This window comes from Mus caroli, unplaced genomic scaffold (genome assembly GCF_978045245.1).
Source record: "Mus caroli unplaced genomic scaffold, Mus_caroli_1 scaffold_19, whole genome shotgun sequence".
NCBI lineage: Eukaryota > Metazoa > Chordata > Mammalia > Rodentia > Muridae > Mus > Mus caroli.
The window spans coordinates 78,344,061-78,363,520 of record NW_028227274.1 but is presented as its reverse complement, the minus strand read 5'-3'; the positions used below and the strand labels follow the sequence as shown (position 1 = coordinate 78,363,520).

Below are 19,460 nucleotides of genomic sequence, written 5' to 3'. Positions count from 1 at the left end.
GTTCCTGTACTAAATTTTCTCCCCACTGATGAAACGGCTGCTTATTTGAGTTGAAGTGAGGAAATACTACAGGGACAAGGTAGAGCAGGAAAACTAACGATAGTAATGAAGACAACAGAGACTGCAGGCAGTAGAGTTAGGCCCATCTTCCCTCTGTCTCCTCATTCAAAATCCTTAGATACAGAGCCTTCTTAACTCCCTGTTTGCGTTCTACTGTTTTTTCACTTTCAAATAATCTTAAAACTAAAACATCAGCCGGGCGTGGTGGCGCACGCCTTTAATCCCAGCACTCGGGAGGCAGAGGCAGGTGGATTTCTGAGTTCGAGGCCAGCCTGGTCTACAAAGTGAGTTCCAGGACAGTCAGGGTTATGCAAAGAAACCCTGTCTCGAAACACGCCCCCCACCCCAAAACAAAACAAAACAAAACCAAAAAACTAAAACATCAAACCAGAGACAGTATTATATTGATGGCCACCATTCACCGTTTACATACCCGGTGCATTGCATGTTCCAGTCATGTTAAGCTTAACTGTCTCCTCAAACATTTATTCCCTCTTTAGCGGTGAAACGATCAAAACACCCTTCTAGCTTTTTGAGATGCACACTACAGTACGGGCACCATGGCCTTGCTTTAAAATAAGCTGGGTGGGGCTGAAGAGATGGCTAAGCTGTTAATAGCACTTGGTTTCCAGGAGTCCATCAGGCAGTTCTCAACTCTAACTCCGGCTCCAGGGGATGTCACTCTCTCGTCTGGCTTCCGGAGGCACCTGCATTGACATGCGGATGTCACACACACGCATTTACATAAGTAAATAATAAAGTAACTGCACGGCTAAAAATAAAAATTCCGGGTGGTTTGGGGGCCCTGGCCACACTGCCCACAGTTTGCGCCCCGCCCACAGCAGTCATAACTCCGCGCCGCAGCCCCGCCCACCAGCCGGGTTAGCCACGCCCATGTCGGGTTAGTCCCGCCCACACATGGCCTGGGGCTTCCTGTTGTCAGGTCAGGTCTTTGGTGGTCTAGGGCTTACACGCCGGTCCGTCTTGCGCCCACTCGTGTTTGCGGGCCCCGCGCCCCGAAGCATGTGGGCCGGCGTCGCGGGGCTGAGAGGCTCCTGCGCGGGGCTTCAAGCTCTGCGGGGCGGCCACAGGGCCGCGCTTCTTCCCGGCCGCGCGCCGGCCCTGCACACCTCGGTCGCCTCCTGCGGCAGCAAGAACTTGCTCAAGAAATTTGCTTCGAAAACCAGGTATGCACGGATCAGGGTCTTTTGCGGGCCTGGTCGCCTGGTGCATAGTTGGATGGAGGCGGTTTCTACAGGGAACGGGTGTCCACGAGGGGTTGGGGCAGGACCATGGGGACAGGTGTTAGAAGATGATTATTGGCAGATCACCTGCAGATTGACCTTTGACAATTTCCTCGTTCCCTTCACATTTTAAGTGCATAAAATTTGCCTTCATTAGATATCTTTAGTAATAAGGATATACTTTGATTCCGCCGGGCAGTGGCCTCACAAGGCCTTTTATCTCAGCTCTCGGGAGGCAGAGGCAGGCGGATCTCTGATCTGAGTTCAAGGCGGATCTCTGATCTGGGTTACAGCATGAGTTCCAAGATAGTCAGGGCTAAATAGAGAAGCTCTGTCTCCAAAAACAAGACAAGAAAAAGATATTTTTAATTTCCACGGCATCTTAGAATCTACCAAGTGTGGTAAGCCAGTTTATATTTTGGGGGGTTTGTTTTAACAAATGATTTTACAGGTGGTTTTAGGATTATGAAGAAGTGCATGGTTCTGGGACTGGCCTAAGATTCTCTATCAGAGTTTAATGTGCCATCCTTAATGTTTTTTTCCTATCCAGACACAGTAGCTTGTGGTCAGTCTTTCCCTGTTTGACAGCTGTAACCGTTCTGGAGAATCCTGTTTGGAGGTTGTGTGGTTGCACACCACTGGAATTCAATATTTTCTTCATGGTTATCTGTGGGTTGTGGACTTCGGGAGAAAGAAACAGAGGAAAAGCAGCATTTTATCCATCTTCTCAGGGTGTATATAGCCATGAGCTTCCTGCCATTTTATCCTGTCTTATCGAGGGGTCTTACAGCCAGTGTGCCTCCCACTGTTCTGGGGTCAGCTGTCCCTTTTGTCATTTTTGCTAAGAAGCTGCTGTGTGTTGTAGCCCCTGACCTTAAGAGGTGAAGGATGAGTCGCGGATTAATTTGAATCTTTGTTCCCCTTCATTTATTAATGCATTCATCAGTGTGGACTTGTAGTTACCAGCTATGGGTTTTGTTTTGTTTTTTTTAAGATTTATTTATTTATTATATATAAGTACACTCTAGCTGTCTTCAGACACACCAGAAGAGGGCATCAGATCCCATTACAGATGGTTGTGAGCCACCATGTGGCTGCTGGGATTTGAACTCAGTACCTCTGGAAGAGGTAGTCAGTGCTCTTAACCCCAGCTACAGTTTTATTTTGCTCAGTGTTCCGTCTTTGGCCTTTAGCAGCCCCCACTACCCCTTTGCTCTCTTGACACACCCCAGATGTTTAGCAATTTCTTACCTTCTGACACTTCAAGATGTCTTAAGCTCATCTTACATATGCCCCTTCAACCCCGAGAATCAGCCATTCCTGTGAGGAGCCCAGGTTTCAGGAAGGTGCTGGCCAGCATGGTCTGGGATCCAGGCGCGCCCGCTTTCATTGTCACAGCTGCCTTTGATCCCTATTACTTAGGAGCATTTTGTACTTATCTGGGCGTTTGTCCTCTTTCCCTGCTCTCCCGGGACTCACCCCTGTTCTCACAGTGAGAAGTGAGGCTTCCCTCAGTTTCCCAAGTGTTCCGTGGAGCACACCAGAACCGTCAACCCTCATCTTCATGAATGGCCAACGGGGCAGAGGCATAGCGCTTCGTGAAATTTGGAGATAAAATCTAGAGGCCTATCTGTTCTTCCACTGTAGAGAGACACAAGTCACAATTACATGGTTATGTTAAGTGTCTTCTGTCCCATCCTGGAAAGCACCCTAGGCTTGAAGTGTCACAGCGTTTTGACGTGGTTTATGTAAAACTTTTTTTTAACTTGTCATAGCTATCTCATCTAATTTTTAAAAAAAGGATCCCCCATCTCTTTATAAAGATGTGTTATATATGTATGCATATGAGCTTGTATCTCTCTCTCTTTCTGTCTCTGTCTCTGTCTCTCTCCCTCTGTGAGTGTGTGTGTGTGTGTGTGTGTGTGTGTGCGCGTGTGTGTGTGTGCATGCGTGCGTGGTTTTTTTCAAGACAGTTTCTCTGTCTGGCTGTCTTGGAACTTACTCTGTAAACCAGTCTGGCCTCTAACTCACAGAAATCCACCTGCCTCTCCATCTTGAGTGCTGGATTTAAAGGTGTACACTGCCACTGCTTGGCCTTTGTACCTGAGTTCTAAAATGGTGCTGGCACATGTCTTTAATCCCAAACTCAGAGGCAGAAGCAGGCAATCTATTAAGTTCAAGGCCAGAAAAACAAAGAAACAAACAAGCAAACAAACGAAAAAGGATTCATTTATGTGTTTGAGTATTTTGCCTGCATGTATGTTGCGTGCATCATGTGCAAGCCTGGTATCTGTGGAGGTCTGAGGAGTTCGTCAGATTTATTGAGAGATACCATGTGAATGCTGGAACTGAACCCAGGTCCCCAAAAGACTAACTAGTGTTGTTAACCACGGAGCTACTTCTCCGGCCGCCCCCTCCCAACCCAATCTTGTTTTCTTGATCTAGGAAGAAGTTTTGGTATGAAGGTCCCTCCCTGGGGTCTCACTTGACCCCCAGGCCATCCAAGTATGAGTTCCTCACGAAGAACACCTCAAAGAAGACTAGGAAGGAAGACAGCATCCGCCTGAGGGTCCTGAACGGCCTTCTCTACAAATCATTGACGGAACTGCTGTGCACTCCTCAAGTGAGCCAGGAGGTCTATGACCTGAATGTGGAGCTCTCCAAGGTGAGCGAGCGGAGGCCGGGGTTGGGGCTTAGGACTGTGGTGAGGTTTATAAAGAGAGTGTGGGGCCCACCATCTTCCTAGAAGGGGCTGTGAGCAGAGAGCGTGGGGCCCACCATCTTCCTAGAAGGGGCTGTGAGTAGAGAGCGTGGGGCCCACCATCTTCCTAGAAGGGGCTGTGAGCAGAGAGCGTGGGGCCCACCATCTTCCTAGAAGGGGCTGTGAGTAGAGAGCGTGGGGCCCACCATCTTCCTAGAAGGGGCTGTGAGCAGTACGGTGGGGCCCACGGGGCTGAGCTGAGAGAAGGGAGGTTAGCGTGGGTGTCTGTGACCCGACTTCCCCTGGGTGAATGCTATGCTCTCTGGCTGCCATCACCAGAATAAGTGGCAAGAGGCAGAAGCTATAGCACCTATCTCCAGCACGCTGTGCGAACTGTGCAGACTGAACGTAAAGTGACAAGCGTTGGGGGGGCATTTCAGGTCTCTGTGACTTCAGACTTCTCAGCCTGCCGAGTGTACTGGAAGACGGGGTTCTCTGCGGAGCGGAACAAGCACACGGAGTCCGTGCTGCAGAGGAGCGCTGCCTACATGAGGTGATGGGGTTTGCTTCCTGCGAGTAACGCCTTCTAACTGAACCTTAAGTGCCTTGGCCGCTTGTCTGTAGGTAAACTTTGCAATTTCATTTGCATTGAGGATTTTTGCCTTTCAGGAAAATCTGAGAAGCGTCTCCTTGATTCCTAGAGTATAAATTGCATTTTCCTGTAAGACCTAACCTAATCAGATTTCTCAAAAGTCTTGTGGGGCTCCACAGGTCCTTCCAGGGTTCTGTGAGGCAAGAACTATTTTGACTGCATTAAAGTTGGCTCTTGATTCCACTGCTGCCCAAGCTTGCTGAGACACACAGTGCCTGATTTACCTAAAAGCATCCTGGATGCACAAGGAAAAGAGTAAAAAGAACACCGTTGTAAATGTTGGTCCTTGGCGGGAAGCACAGGCAGGTCTCTAATGTCTGCTGAGGCACCGTCCTCCCTAAGGTCCTCCCGAGGTGAGAATGCCTGCAGGAGTGAACCACTGAAGAGCAGACAGATGGCCAGGCCCCGCCCAAGGCTGGTAGCAAAATGTACCCTTACAGAATTTGAGCAGTTGAGCCAGAAGTGTGTGAACTCGAGAGTCTGGAGAACGCTAAGTGTGTTCTTGTGGGACCATGACTTTGCAAGTGCCACGCTGTACTGCGCAGGGTTCTGACCTAGTGTCAGCAACTGACCTGACATACAAGGCCATAAGTCCACCCCGGGGGAGAAGGTCCCTAACCCGCCAGACCCTGATGCATTGTAGCGTGATACTGGATTGTGTTAGGTTGCACGGGGGCTCAAAACGATCCCTACTTTCCTAAGGACTATTAATAGGTCTCCCCTTCCGCAGTTCCTTATCTGTGTGAGGCCACGGTTTCACGTGTATCAGCAAGAATAGCAACAGGAAGTGAGTGCGGAATGAGGCGCTGGCTGTTCCCCCGCTGAGCTGGTCCTCAAAAACGTGCAGACACACAGACTAGGCCACCGCTCTCAACACTTCCTTACAGAAGTTATTTTTTTCCATGAAAGCTGTGTGTGGCCGCAGTTAGTGTGCTTACTGTTTTAAATGGCTTTTCAAATGTGCCATTTTAAAATTTCTCAGATTTGATTTCCAGTCGAGTTGACGTCCATAGAACAACGTAAACAAAATCTGTTGGCCGTTCTCAGTCACTTCTTAGAGTTGTAAAGGGTCCCGAGACCCAAAATTTTGAAAATTGGTGAGCTGCTTGGATATAATGAAGCTATTCAGTGTCTTCATAAGGTTTCTGTTGCTGCGATGAAATTCTATGACCAACAAACCAATTTGGGAGGAAAGGGTTTGTTTGACTTTACACTTCTGTATCACTGTTCATCACTGCATCAGGACAGGAACGCAGACGTTAGGAACCTGGGGCGGGAGCTGGTGCAGAGGCCATGGAGGGTGCTGCTTATTGGCTTGCTCCTCGGGGGTTTCTCAGCCTGCTTTCTTACAGACCTCCTGCTCCTCTCTGTAGCTCTTGCCCTCCCTTCAGGAGGGTGGGGCTCGTCCAGCATACCTGTTTGTCTGTCTGTGTACTGTCTCATGTTCAGTATGAGGGTCACTGGCATCCCTTCCATAGATAGAGTGTCTGCACCCATCAGAGAAGGATCAGAAGCACGTTAGCAGAGTGAAACACATCTTTGAGACTGTTGTGATTGCCCAAAGTTTGGTATCAAAGTTTCAAGGGATTGCAGGGCCTAGACCTCATTAGTCTGGTCTGTATCACATTACTGAGCTGTACCAAAATCTTTCGTGTCTAGCAGGGATGTCAGGTTGGAGTCCTTCCAGGGAGTGCCCACTGAGTATAGGATGCTGTGAGTCCAATTCCAACAACTTGTTAATTAGGCCTCGGTCCCTTGGAAGAGTGAAGACCCGCGATGGTATGGTGCATCCTATATGATGAGGCAGTATAGAAAAGGATTCACCAAAGCCCTGCTTTCCCTCCCCCCCCCCCCCCGCCCCGCCCCATCAATGACCCGTTGTCAGTGGCTCTCTCAGACACCCCTTCTGCCTCCATAGTGAGCAAGTCTTATCTCCTGGTAAATTTGTGAGTTTCATGTAGTTTATGTTTGGTTCCTCTCCACTAAATGTCACGTGCTCTCTCCTCAGGCATCTTCTGATATCTCAGCAAACCCTAAGAAATGTTCCACCCATAGTGTTTGTTCAAGACAAAAGAGACTTGGTCCTGGCTGAGGTGAGCTTTTACCATGATTAGCCTTTTTTTTTTAAATCTCATGTACACCAGAATGAGCTTTTATTTACGTGTTGTTTGTTTGCTAATTTATTAGTTAAAAAAATTATGAATATGGGTGTATTGCTTGTATGTATGTCTGTACCACATGCATATACTGCCCTCTGAGCATTTGATGCCAGGAACTCGTGTGCGGGTTCTGGGAAGTAAACCCAGGTCCTCTGGAATAGCAGCCAGTGTTCTGTGGAGCGTCTTAGTCAGGCTTTCTATAGCTATGATAGAACGCCATGACCAAAAGCAACTGGGGAGGGAAGAGCTTATTTCAGCTTATAGTTTTGTCTCACAGTCCATTGGTGAGGGAAGTCAGGGCAGGAACTCAAACAGGACAGGGACGTGGAGGCAGGGACCATGTAAGAGTGCTGCTTGTCACCTTCCTCCTCATGGCTTGCTCGGCCAGCTCCCTTTGGGTCCCAGGATGCTTCCTAGAGTTGAAAATTTTTATTTCCAATTTTTATTTCCAGCTGGTGGCCCACCCAAGGACCACCAGCCCAGGGGTGGCACCCCCCCAAAGGGCTAGGCACCCCCACATCAATTCCTTTTTTTTTTTTTTTTTTTTTTTTTGGTTTTTCGAGACAGGGTTTCTCTGTGTAGCCCTGGCTGTCCTGGCACTCACTTTGTAGACCAGGCTGGCCTCGAACTCAGAAATCCGCCTGCCTCTGCCTCCCGAGTGCTGGGATTAAAGGCGTGCGCCACCACGCCCGGCTGTCCCACATCAATTCCTAATTAAGGAAATGCTCTACGTGCTTGGCCACAGGCCAGAAAGTGTCCACAGGGACATTTTCTCAGTTGACGTTTCCTCTTCCCAGATGTCTCTAGCTTATGTCAAATTGGTATAGAACAAGTCAGCATAGTGGGTGTTGAAGTCAGAGGACACCCTTTCAAGACAGAGTGTTTATTCTGCAGAAATTACCAGCATGCAGGGGTCAACCATTCATCAAAATGGCGACCACCAGAGGAGCTCACAGGTTCCCTCTAATGCAGGGCTAGGGGAATTTTCCAGAAGGTTAAGTAACCTCTAATATGATTGGCTAGAAGTGCAGCAGAGACATTAGTACAGTTCTGATTGGTTGCTATGCTAGTTCCATATTTGGTGAGGCCTTGAAGGATTTCAGAAGCCAGCTGAGTCCTGGCCTTGTTAACTCCTCCAGCAGCTGTCTCAGGAGCTGACTCAGCTCCAGACTTAAACGCCCTACGTCAGGGTCAGCACTGAGCAATGACCCATTGTCAGTGGCTCCTCTGAGGAACCCAGGATGCTTCCTAGAGTTGAAAATTTTTATTTCCAAGGTTTTTGAACCTCTTAAGGTCACCAGGCTTGGCTGCAATGCCTTTGTCCACAGAGGCAGGTGGATTTCCGAGTTCGAGGCCAACCTGGTCTACAAAGTGAGTTCCAGGACAGCCAGGGCTATACAGAGAAACCCTGTCTCGAAAAACCAAAAAAAAAAAAAAAAAAAGATAATGGAACAGGGAGTGGGGTGGATCGCAGCATTGAGAAGGCGCCGGCCTGCAGTGGTGTTAGCTGAAGCCAGGTGACTTGTGCTGGACTACGTGGGAGGCCCTGACTCTGTACCCTGCAAGCAGAGGGCGTGGCCTACCATATCCTCGCGCCCCCCCCCCATACTTTCCTTTCAGGTAGATCGGTTGCTGGCAGAGGCTGACTTTGGACCCCCAGATGAAAGGGACGACTTGGACGGTTTGAGGTGAGCCACGTGGACATCTCTCTGCTACCTGTGGCAGATGCTTTAGCCACAGCGGCTGCTCTACTAGTCTATGCTTCTACTAGCACACGTGGCCCCCTTGGTTCCTGCCCCTGGATCCAGCACAGGTCTGCATAGTTCTGGGTGGCTGTGTACCACCACGCTCAGGTGCACACACTGGTCACCCGAGCCACTGTCCAGGATCACCTTGCTACATCCCTGTCACCCTCAGATAAGGTCAGAGATGGGGAGAGGTAGCACGGGGCCTATGCAGATGATTTGCTCCTTACACAGTGCTTTGGAGTGTGGTTTGGGCTCTGTGTGAAGGCTTCTCTTCTCTCCCAGGAACGCTGATGCCCAGGTACCACATGACTCCCCAGAACCAACCGCACACCCAAATCTGTGTGGGATTGACCACGAGGCACTGAATAAGCAGATAATGGAGTACAAACGCAAGAAGGAGCTAGGGCTCCAGTGTCAGAGTCTGGCGCCACCATCAGGGCTGGAGCAGGCGTCTGAACCGACTCGTTCGCTCTGGAAGAGAAAGAAGGCGCGATCCCGGCGGCAGCACGGGGACGCTTCCCCCAAAAGCTTCCTTTTGGGTGAGGAGGATGAGGACGAGGACAGCAGCACAGAGTGGGAATGCCACGCCCACGAGGCAGAGGATGAGCAGGAAGAGGAGCTCGGAGCTGACAGAGGCACGCAGCAGGGCCTCTGTGGCAAGAGAGAGCAGGGGTAGGGCTGGGGCCTCTGAGCTGCCTGCCCCTGCCTGTGGGTCAGACTGCAGGACAAAGCCTCTGGTGTGTACCTTCTGTCGTAGTAGTCCCTCAGCGGCAGGAGAACTGCACAGAACCCATCGGACTGCATCTGCAGACCTCCGCAGCCAGTCCTCAGCGATTGGTACCTACCTGGTCCCGGATAAATAAACTATTTTGTATTTACTCTGAGAATTTTGTTTATATGCCCAATGTATATTAAACATATCTGCCTCTCTTGTCTCCCTTCTAACGTAGGACTCCTGTTCCCCGAGTCTCCCTCCCAGCTTTGTGCCTCACTGAAGCTAATTGGTGCTACCCTATGTAATATGGGAATTGGACTGTCACTGGAGCACAGGCAACCATGAGGGCTACACCTGTGCTGTCCTTAAAGAAAGCTGACTCTGCCTTCCCCAGCAGCCTTAATTGCCAGCAGCTCCTTACCTAGAGCTGAGGCCTGTGAGCCCATCCTTGCTCCATGCTGAAATGTCAACCGGCTGGATCTTGTGCAGGTGGCCAGCAGCTCTTAGCTCGTGAGTGCGACGCACGATCTGTCACGTCCAGGAGACGGCGTGGTACAGCAGTGCTTCCTGACCTCTGGATCTTACAGTCTTTCCATCCCTCTCTTGAAAACTACTCCCTGAGGTTTGAGGGAGAGAGGGTATGATGTAGATACACCCCATTTAGGGCTGCGGTGACTTGTGTACTTCTCGGCGCTTTGGCCAGTAGTGAGTCTCCAAGCCCTGCCGACCACATCACTGATGAAGAATTTCACTGTGCTAAACTGTGGGTATAAAGAGAAGTATTTAGAAGACAGTTTGATTCTATGTCCATCTAGCGAGATGATCGTAGCAGGTTCTCCAGGGCCTATGACCTCCCAGCTTCAGTTTCTCGATCAAGGTTACAGTACTAGGCGTGAGTTCCCTTCTGTAGAATGTAGACCTTAAGCCCATAACTGCTCATTACTGTAACCCTCATGCCTCTGTTGCATATCTTGCCAGGGTGGCCATTATTCTACAGCTCACAGGTTCTAGCTAGGAAAGGGGTTTGATAACTTCTCTCTTGCAGCAGCCTGCATAGCATCTTCTAGTACTAAAAGCTAGCCAGCAGGGACAGAGTTTCCAGGTTAGCACCCACTTGAATACTCTGTGTCTATGATCAGTAATAGGATGTTATCATCAAACATTGTTGGACAATTAAGAGTATTTTTGTGGGAAGTGTCTCCAGGGGCCCCCTTGACCAACAACTTGAAGGCTTCTTTCTTTTAAATCCTCATATAATACAACAGCAGTATCTCTCCCCTCTCCTCCACCTAGCCCCTCCCCCACATCGCTCCTCTACTCCAGATCCATGCCTCCTACCTTTCCCTTCAGAAAAGGGCAGGCCTGCCAGGGATTTCAAACAAACATGGCATATCAGTTTGTAATACAGCTAGCCAACCCCGCCTAGCCCACCATTAAGGCTGGATGAGGCAACCCAACAGGAAGAATAGGGTCCCCAAAGCAGGAAAAACAGCTTTGTGTGGAGGTTGTAATGGAGCAGAAAGCATATCATAAGGTGAAGGGGTGCCCAAGTGACCCTGCCTGTGACCTAGATCTGATTACTCTATGGTGACAGAAGCTTGTGCATCCTTGTGCTGACCGACCTCGTCTTTACCCTCTCCGGAGTCTGTGGCTCTTGGACACAAGCTCTGCACAGCTCTGTCCTGCTGAGTTGTTTGTGTGAGCTCTAAGGTGGAGGCTCAATTTACTGTTTACTCTCCATCTCATAAACTATCTTCTGGTTTGTTTTAAAACAGCAGAACATCAGCGGAAGGCTGAAAAACAAGGTAGGTACCTGGACTGCAGAAAGGACACTGATTTCCAGTGAGCCGAAACAAGATTACAGGCCACGCGTGGAGCGCTGTTGAGTGGGACTCAAATTGCTCCCTCTGCTTGCGTTCAGACGGCTCCAGGTGCCAGAGTGACATCTGATCACTCCCAAGAATAAAGTAGCCAGTGACATCGAGCCACCAGCAGTCAGAGCCAGTAGGCTGCTGTCTTCCAGGACAAAAGTCTTTTTTTCAAGTTTTATCAAGTCAGCGCCTGTAAACATCTCTTAGGTTGACGGCAGAGCAACAGATCCTTGTTCCCTTTGGATTCTGTGCTCAGGAAGTCAGCGACTCGTCATTCAGCTATTTCAGGATGCACACAGAGCATGTGACTCCTAACGCCACGTGGACTCCAGCTGAGGTGCAGTAAGCCAGCATTCTGCATCCATCTGCCGTGAGCCTTAAATAAAGTGTCCTTCTCATGGACTTCTACCTTAGTCTCATATTGGCACATCTTGATGGTGGTTTTCCCATTTAAGACAGCTCCAAGCTGGCCCTGGTAGCACAGACCCCACAGTCTGAGTGTGTGGGAGGCAAAAGCAGGAGAATGGAGTTGGCAGCCTGGGCTATACAGCAAGACTATCTCAAGAACAAAACAAACAAAAAGAAGAAAACACAAAAGCTCCAGGCTGTGAGGAGGAGTGGATCTGTCGGGTCCACTCAGGATATTCTCACCTAGATGCTAGTTATACACTGTAGCTGGCGAGCTGCGACATGCAGCCTCAGGAACGTGCATACATGTGTGTTCCTGGTGTGTCTCATGCATTCACCGTTTGTCTCATGCATATATGTGGGCATGTGTGTGTCTAGAAGTGCATGCCTAAGTGCCTGCATGTACTGGTATTTGTGGACGTGCCCAGGAGTAACCACATGCTATGAGCACAGACTGAATGGCTGTGTATGCGTGTCCGAGTGCGTGTGTACCCATGTAGGAATGTTCATGTGTATATGTGTGAATATGAGTACGTGTGGTGGTGTGGATGCCTGTGTGCAAGGATGTTTGCATGTTAGGCATCGGGGTGACTTCTGTGTGCTTAATGTGAATGCCAGTGTGTGAAGACCTGGATGTGTTGTGTGTGCCTTGACTGTAAGGGTCTGGGGTCCAGGGCTGGAGAGATGGCTCTGCTCTTCCAGAGGTCCTGAGTTCAATTCCCAGCAACCCCATGGTGGCTCACAACTGTCTGTAATGGGATCACATGCTCTCTTTCGGTGTGTCTGAAGACAGCAACAGTGTACTTACATAAATAAAATAAATACATCGTGCTGGGCGTGGTGGCACACGCCTTTAATCCCAGCACTCGGGAGGCAGAGGCAGGCGGATTTCTGAGTTCGAGGCCAGCCTGGTCTACAGAGTGAGTTCCAGGACAGCTAGGGCCATACAGAGAAACCCTGTCTCGAAAAACCAAAAAAAAAAAAAAAAAAAAAAAAAAATAGAAGAAAGAGAAAAAAAAAATACATTGTAAAGAAAAAAAAAGCTGGGGATTCTGTGGCCCAACAGTGCCGGGCTCCACTGGACTTGAACACGTGCGACACTTTGTTGTTGTTGCTGGAAACCTTGTCTTAGGATGTGATTGTTTTGCCAGGCTACTGAGGGTCTAAGTCCGGGCAGTTGAAGAGTGTGGTAGGTAGTGGTCGTCAGCACAAGGGTCATTTTGTGGCTGGGAAGGGACAGCCCTCGCCCAAGGTGATGGTGGTTAGCAGGATGAACAAAGATGTAGAGATGAGAGCCGTGGTTAACCAAAAGTTAGTAGAAACTGGAGAACGAGAACACCCCAAAGGGTTGCTGAGAGCTAAGGTAACTGAGTGCAGCTGGAAGGATCAGTTGAAGGCACACTGTAAAGAGGTAATTAAAGAAAAAGGACTAGGATACATTACCGTTGATGCCATGGTGGCTGGAATCACTCCAAAAGGCAGAGCCCCGGTACTTGGCAGTGTAAAAGACGGGACTCCTACAGAGAATAAGAGCATTCCTTGTTCAGCATGCCAGTGGATTTATTTCTGAAAGTAAAATTTGCCAGAGTTAGAAATTGATTTCCCAAAATAAAGTCCTTTTTTTGTATGATGGTTTTTAAAAAAAATGTGATTGGTTCCATGGGAGTTAAAAAAAAAAAAAAAGATCTGAATACCAAGTTGTCAAAAGGGTTTTTGCTGTTTTGTTGCCTCTTTTCTGGAAATCAGAAGGTTTAAAGAATGTCCTACTGGGCTGGAGAGATGGCTTAGTGGTTAAGAAAACTGGCTGCTTTTCCAGAGGGTCCTGAGTTCAATTCCCAGTAACCACATGGGGGTTCACAACCATCTATAATGGGATGCCCTCTTCAGGTGTGTCTGAAGACAGCTATAGTGTACTCTCTACATAAAATAAATCTTAAAAAAAAAAAAAAGAATGTGGTTTCAGAGGTCACAGCAGGTCCTCCTTCTAGGGAGTCTGTAGCCTCTGATTTGTGACAGGAATTCTGAGACGGTTAGAGTCACGGGGACAGGTCTTGTTCCTAAAACATCTGGTAGAAGGAATCTCAAGTGATGATTTATAAATGCATGTCCACAGCCATTCTGGAAGATGAGTCAAGACAACCACAGGTAAAAACTAGCGTGGGCTGTAAAGCCAGCCCTGAAAGACCTTGTTCAAAGTCAGCCAAACAGAAGCAGGATTTATCCTCTACTAGAGTGATTTCAGGTTACAAGGCTTTCATACTTGACCCTGTTGGCTCTACAGGAAACATCAAAATGGACAGCCATTTTGCAGGCATAATGCAGATCTGGGCTGGGAGAAAGACTGGCTTGGTGAAGATGCAGGGTACCATGCCAGACACGTAAGATATTCAAAGCGCTGTCAGTAGAGTGGTAGCCCCCGCACTCACTTAAGGTGCATGCCTGAGAAGAGAGCCTACATTTAGTTAGCCATCACCCACTTAGGGTTGTCACCTGTACAATTTACCCCTTATCCTCCCTGCCCTGCAACAGCTTGCCCTGGCCTTCTGGAGCCCAGGAAGTTCAGTTTTGAGGAGCGACACACTCCTGTTGCATTTGAGTGATGTCTACTCAAAGCTTGGCAAGTGTCACATCAGCCAGACATGTCCTCAGCGTTGGCTGTTGTCAGTGAAGTCCATGCTGCTGGACCCACAATGGTCACATCTATCTAGTGACCTCTCCTATCTGTGAAGGTCACCTTCTCCTGTGCCTGGCCAGGGGAGTTTCTCAGCTTGAATGAGGCTTTGTGTTTTGCTCACTAGTTATGTTACATTATCATGCTCACATACCCCAAGGCCACATTGTCCCCAGCTGGCCTTTGGGAGCTTGTGTTAGTGTCTCGTGGCTGTCCTAATGAAGTACCACACTAACTTGATCTTAGTCTTGGTTCTGGCTGCTCCAGGAAGGGTCCTTTTGTTTCTCCAGCTCAAAGTCCTAGACCATCTGCAGACTTTTCTAGGTCCCCACCTGCACCCACCTACCGTCTTCCCATAACCAAGCCTCTCTCATTGGTTCTCCCAGGCTTGTCTTATTAGCGCCCGCCCACCAGCTCAGGATGACAGTGGTTTGAAATTAGCTAATTCATCCGTGAGGACTAGTTCCAAATGAGCTCTCCGCTGTTCCCTGAGCACTGCCCACCTCTACTGCTTCCTTCTGCCCGTCCTAGAGTGAGCCATTTGACTCCCTTCAGTGGAGAAGGAAGGGTAGTAACTGGGACAAGGACAGAAGGTGTCCCACTGCCGTTGGTGCTATGGAAGAGCTGGGCAGCTCTGGGCACACTATGCATAACTTGGTGGCTGTAGATGAGCACCAGCATCTAGGCAGAGAGTGAGGAAGATGGGGGACAGAAGGGCCTTGGGCTGCCTAGCTAGAGTCATCTGTCTGGGCAGAAAATTCAGTTTAAAATTATGATGTTAAGATTTACCTTGCTGGGCAATAGTGGTGCACGCCTTTGATCCTAGCACTTGGGAGGCAGAGGCAGGCAGATTTCTGAGTTCGAGGCCAGCCTGGTCTACAGAGTGAGACAGAGTGAGTTCCAGGACAGTCAGGGCTATACAAAGAAACCCTGTCTCAAAACAAAACAAAACAAAACAAAACAAAACAAAACAAAACAAAACAAAACAAAACAAAACAAAAAGATTCACCTTGGTGGGCCTGGAGAGATGGCTCAGCGGTTAAGAGCACTGACTGCTCTTCCAGGATTCCTGAGTTCAAATCCCAGCAACCACATGGCGGCTCACAACCATCTGTAAAGGGATCTGATGTCCTCTTCTGGTGTGTCTGCAGTGTCAGCGTACTCATATACATTAAATAAATAAATACATAAATCTTAAAAAAAGATTCACCTTGGTGGCTGCCAAGGGCCAGCCTTGGCATGGAGAGGGTTCTGAGGCAGGGGTTTCTGGGAGCAGTGTTGGAAGCTGGTGGCCTCTGCTCTGCTGGAGACAGCTTTCCAGCCTGCCTTCTCTGTTCTGCCTTCTCTCTGTTCTGCTTTCTTTCTCTCTGATCGGCTTTCTCTGGAGATCTCCAGAGGCTCTCTCCACGTTCTGCTCTAGACAGTTCTCCAAGCAGTTCTCTCTGAGCCGTTCTAAAAAAACTCTCTTGATAACTCAACTCTTGTAGGTCATAAGCCCAGTCTTTTATTTTACATATCAATCCAGTCATTTCCTCTGGGTTTCCTTTTGATATCCTAGGAATCAGCATCCCTGACCCTTAATTCTTAAAAGACAGCAAGGGCTCATTTTCTTTTAACTTTGCCAAAGAATTTAGAGAACTGGCCTCTGTTGAGCACATATAGATAAACTAGCTGGGTGAGACCCTATTCTGAAACTCCCATTTCTACCACACCTGGGTCTGAACTCCCTGTGTCCCAGGCTAACCTTGAACTCAGGAACTTTGTCTGTCTTTGTATCTTTTTGACAAGTTGACTCATTAATGCCTTTGTTCTTTTAGATTCCTGAAGTCCCTTTTGTAATTCATATTGCATCCTTATTTTTTGTGTAGTTGAGAAGTGATGTATCTTCAAGCTCATGTTTTTAGAGGTCTTTTCCACAACCTCAAGAGCTGTCCTGAGGATCCCAGTGTTTACCATGTTGCTAAGACCTTCACCTCCTGGACTCGGACTGTCTCTGATTCCATCCACACTTGTAGAGGCCCACGTCTGTCCACTGTCCCTGTCCCAGGGTCAAGAACTGTGTCACTCTGTCCCCACCAAGCCCATGCCAGACCCAGCAGGGGGGTTGTGTTTTCATCTGAATATGGCTTTCCTATGAGTGTCTTAGTCAGTGTTCTATTGCTGTGAAGACACCATGACCACAACAACTCTTATAGAAGAAAACTTAAGTGGGGCTGGCTTACAGTTTCAGAGGTTTAATCAGCTATTGGCTTGCTGGGGGAGCTTGGTGGCATATAGGCATGCAGGCAGACACGGTGCTGGAGAAGGAGCTGAGCGTTCCACATCCTGATCCTCAGGCAGTAGAGAGAGACTAGGAATGGCTTAGGCATTTTTTAAAAAGACAGTTTGTGTCTGTGTGTGTGTGTGTGTGTGTGTCCCTGGCTGTAGACCAGGTTGGCCTCAAACTCAGAGATCCTCCTGCCTTTGCCTCCAGAGTGCTGGGATAAAGGGCTAATACCACCACTGCAGGGCTGGTTTAAACCCACCTTCAGTGACACACTTCCTCCATCAAGGCCATCCCTACTCCAACAAGGCCACACATCCTAATTTCTCTTTATCCTTCCAGTACTGGCACTCCCTGAGATCAAGCACTCAAATCTATGAGCCAGTGGGAGCCATTCTTATTCAAATCACCGCATTTGTGTACCTTTTGACTACACCTCTGCTGTGGAACAGGAAGCCTCTGGGGGGCAAGGAGGGAAGGGTGGGGAGACTGGATGGCAAGCCCTGAGTTCTACAGGTTCAGTCTGTATCAAATCCCATTACTCCCAGGTTCTGGCTTCCAATTGCTGCAAATCTCCCTTCTCTTTGAGAAACAAGCCTCATCACTGTACCCTTTCCAGTGTGCCTGGCTAAAGTGGCCCTGCTCTCCCCAAGTAGTTCTGACACCAGCTGTGCTCACTAGCTCTCTAGGTGGTCTTCAGTCTACTGAAGTAACACTAGGCATATAATATAAGGGTGTGCTTAACTGTGTTTGTGGTGTGTGTGTGTGTGTGTGTGTGTGTGTAGGCCAGAGGTTGACATCACATGTCTTTTCAATCACTTTCTACCTGATTTGAGATAGGGTCTCCTGTTGAATCTGTAGCTTACCATTTTAGTGAGGCTAACTGGTCCAGGGAGCCCCCCAGAGACTCCCCTGTCTCATACTAGCCTCCCAGCACTGGGGTTACACATACATGATACCACACCTGGGTTTGCATGCATGCTGGAAATCCAACCTCAGGTCTTCATGCTTTCACAGTAAGCCTTTTATTCTTTGATCATCTCCTCGACACTCCAGCACCTGACCCAGTTCAAGAATCCAGTGTTCTAAAGATGGATTAAAATCATGACTGTGTGCAAGTACCTCATATGAGTAGCTTCCACCTGTATCGTGTCTGACTGTTACTACTCAGGAAAGATGCTGCTGCTGTTGTCGTGTTATTTTATCTGAAGCAAGTCCCTTATGTGTATTTCTATAGCCTTACTTCCATGTTTGGCTTTATGACCCCACGGAGGGACACTTAATGATATTTTATACTCAGCCTGGTAGAACCTGCCCCAGAGGGTGAGGGTGGGGTGGGGGAGGGGGACCCCCATTGCTTTCAGCCTCGCTACAACCTCAGGTTGAGGGGCAGGAGATTCTGGGGTACCTTCTTGTTGCCGTCATTGTCCATTAGTTGTAAGGAGACTTTGTCCCTGCTCTGGCCACCCACAGCTGAGACCCTCCAGTGACTTTAAGCATCAGGGAGGTCTCTGCCGGGACATGTCCTCCCGTAAGGCTCCCTGGCTTCCTGTGGCCAGAAAATGTGTCATACCTGAGCTCTGAACCTCTACAGGGAGGCAAACTCTGCCAGGTGCCAGATACAGGAGGGGCCCGTTTCAGATTGGTTGCTTGCTGCTCGGGGTAGGAATCGGACCTGGTGTTCCCGTAGGGTTCTGTGCCTGTGACCAGCCTTGGCAGAGCAGAAGCCATTTGCCAATCCCTACACCAAGACACGGCGCACTACCCAGAGGGCATCCAATGCAGCACTGTGTTGAAACGCAGTCCAAGAACTGTGTCACGTCAGAAGACTTCTGAGTGCTTGTGAGAAATCCCGAGAAGCCAAGACAAGGGTCTTGTGACATCAATTTCTTCAGAACGATGGACTTGCTCTTGGAATGTGCTTTCGAGCCTCTCCCAGGCCTAGTGGATAGCAGTGAGTTTCTTTCAAAGTTCTCATTCCAACTGGCTTTTGTTATTTGTTTAGATGCCTCTATGGAAAAAAAAAATATATTTTTTTCTGTCTGCAGTTTGCCCTCGTGATTGTACATGTTACTCATGTGACTCCTCTTAACCCTCAGCGTAAAAAATTGATGGCTGCTCTTCTCCATCAATAAAGTTGGCTACTGCGTGAGGTTTTAGTTAGCTTCATTTCTAGACTCCATTCTCTCAGGTTCCGCCACCTCTAGAGGGGTAACCACTCATATTCTACACTTAGCATAGGCCCTTATCCTGAAGAGAGTCCTATATTCAGACATTGTTCCTCGCCTTACCATGACTCTATATCCACACCTAGACCCACAACCAGTCACAGCCCCACACACCGGACATATGCCCACACCAAGACAACCCTGCACTTAGACACAAAGCCCTATACTGTGACAGCCCTACACCCACAGTCCCAAACCTGCAGCCACACTTCCTCCAACAAGGCCACATCTGCTTCTAATCTGTTCCACTCCCTGGGGTACCCATCTTTGCCATGTTTGTTCTGCACCTCTGTGATCACCAGGCCACCAGTTGAAAGAGGGTCAGGGTGTTATGTGTCCACTTGTCTAGAATGCCCCCTCCTGCACACTCAGGCTAAAACCCTCTGCTTTCTCCTGAGGAGGAATTCTGATCAGAGCTAGCCCTATAGGCACCTTGTAGAGGCATGAGACTCCTCCCACCCCCACCCCACCCCCACCCCCACACGCTCAGGTGCGTGGGTCATGGGACACCAGTGTGGTGTGGTGCAAAAGCCTTTCTCTTGGGAGAAAGGAAGGGCAGAGGCTGAGAAGGGCCCTCAGGCCTGCGGGTTGATTTAGAGCCCCTGTAGGTGGTGTCCAGCAGTTTAGGGGCCCCGAGCACATCAGTAAGCCCTTCCCAGGTCACTCCTTTGTTGACGCACCTGATCTTAATGTGATTTAGGCTAGGCATGTACAGAGGGAAGCATGTGGGAGAAGGGCTT

The 19,460-nt window shown here is 49.0% G+C and overlaps 1 protein-coding gene and 1 pseudogene across 1 annotated transcript; both read left to right on the top strand.

The window, feature by feature from the left end:
• Nucleotides 1-951: 951 nt before the first annotated feature.
• Nucleotides 952-9,451, top strand: Rbfa (ribosome binding factor A). Its single transcript, XM_021150646.1, has 6 exons — nt 952-1,247; nt 3,750-3,969; nt 4,446-4,558; nt 6,666-6,750; nt 8,437-8,504; nt 8,847-9,451. The coding sequence occupies exons 1-6, from the start codon at nt 979-981 to the stop codon at nt 9,238-9,240; spliced, it is 1,149 nt and encodes a 382-aa protein (XP_021006305.1). The 5' UTR covers nt 952-978; the 3' UTR covers nt 9,241-9,451.
• Nucleotides 9,452-12,813: 3,362 nt separating this feature from the next.
• Nucleotides 12,814-13,150, top strand: LOC110284568 (transcription and mRNA export factor ENY2 pseudogene; annotated as a pseudogene).
• The last annotated feature ends 6,310 nt before the right edge of the window (nt 13,151-19,460 follow it).

Coding starts and splice junctions, on each gene's coding strand:
- Rbfa (XM_021150646.1), top strand. CDS start 979: ATGGCCTGGGGCTTCCTGTTGTCAGGTCAGGTCTTTGGTGGTCTAGGG. Junction 3,970..4,445: donor TGAATGTGGAGCTCTCCAAG/GTGAGCGAGCGG, acceptor GGGGCATTTCAG/GTCTCTGTGACTTCAGACTT. Junction 6,751..8,436: donor GAGACTTGGTCCTGGCTGAG/GTGAGCTTTTAC, acceptor CTTTCCTTTCAG/GTAGATCGGTTGCTGGCAGA.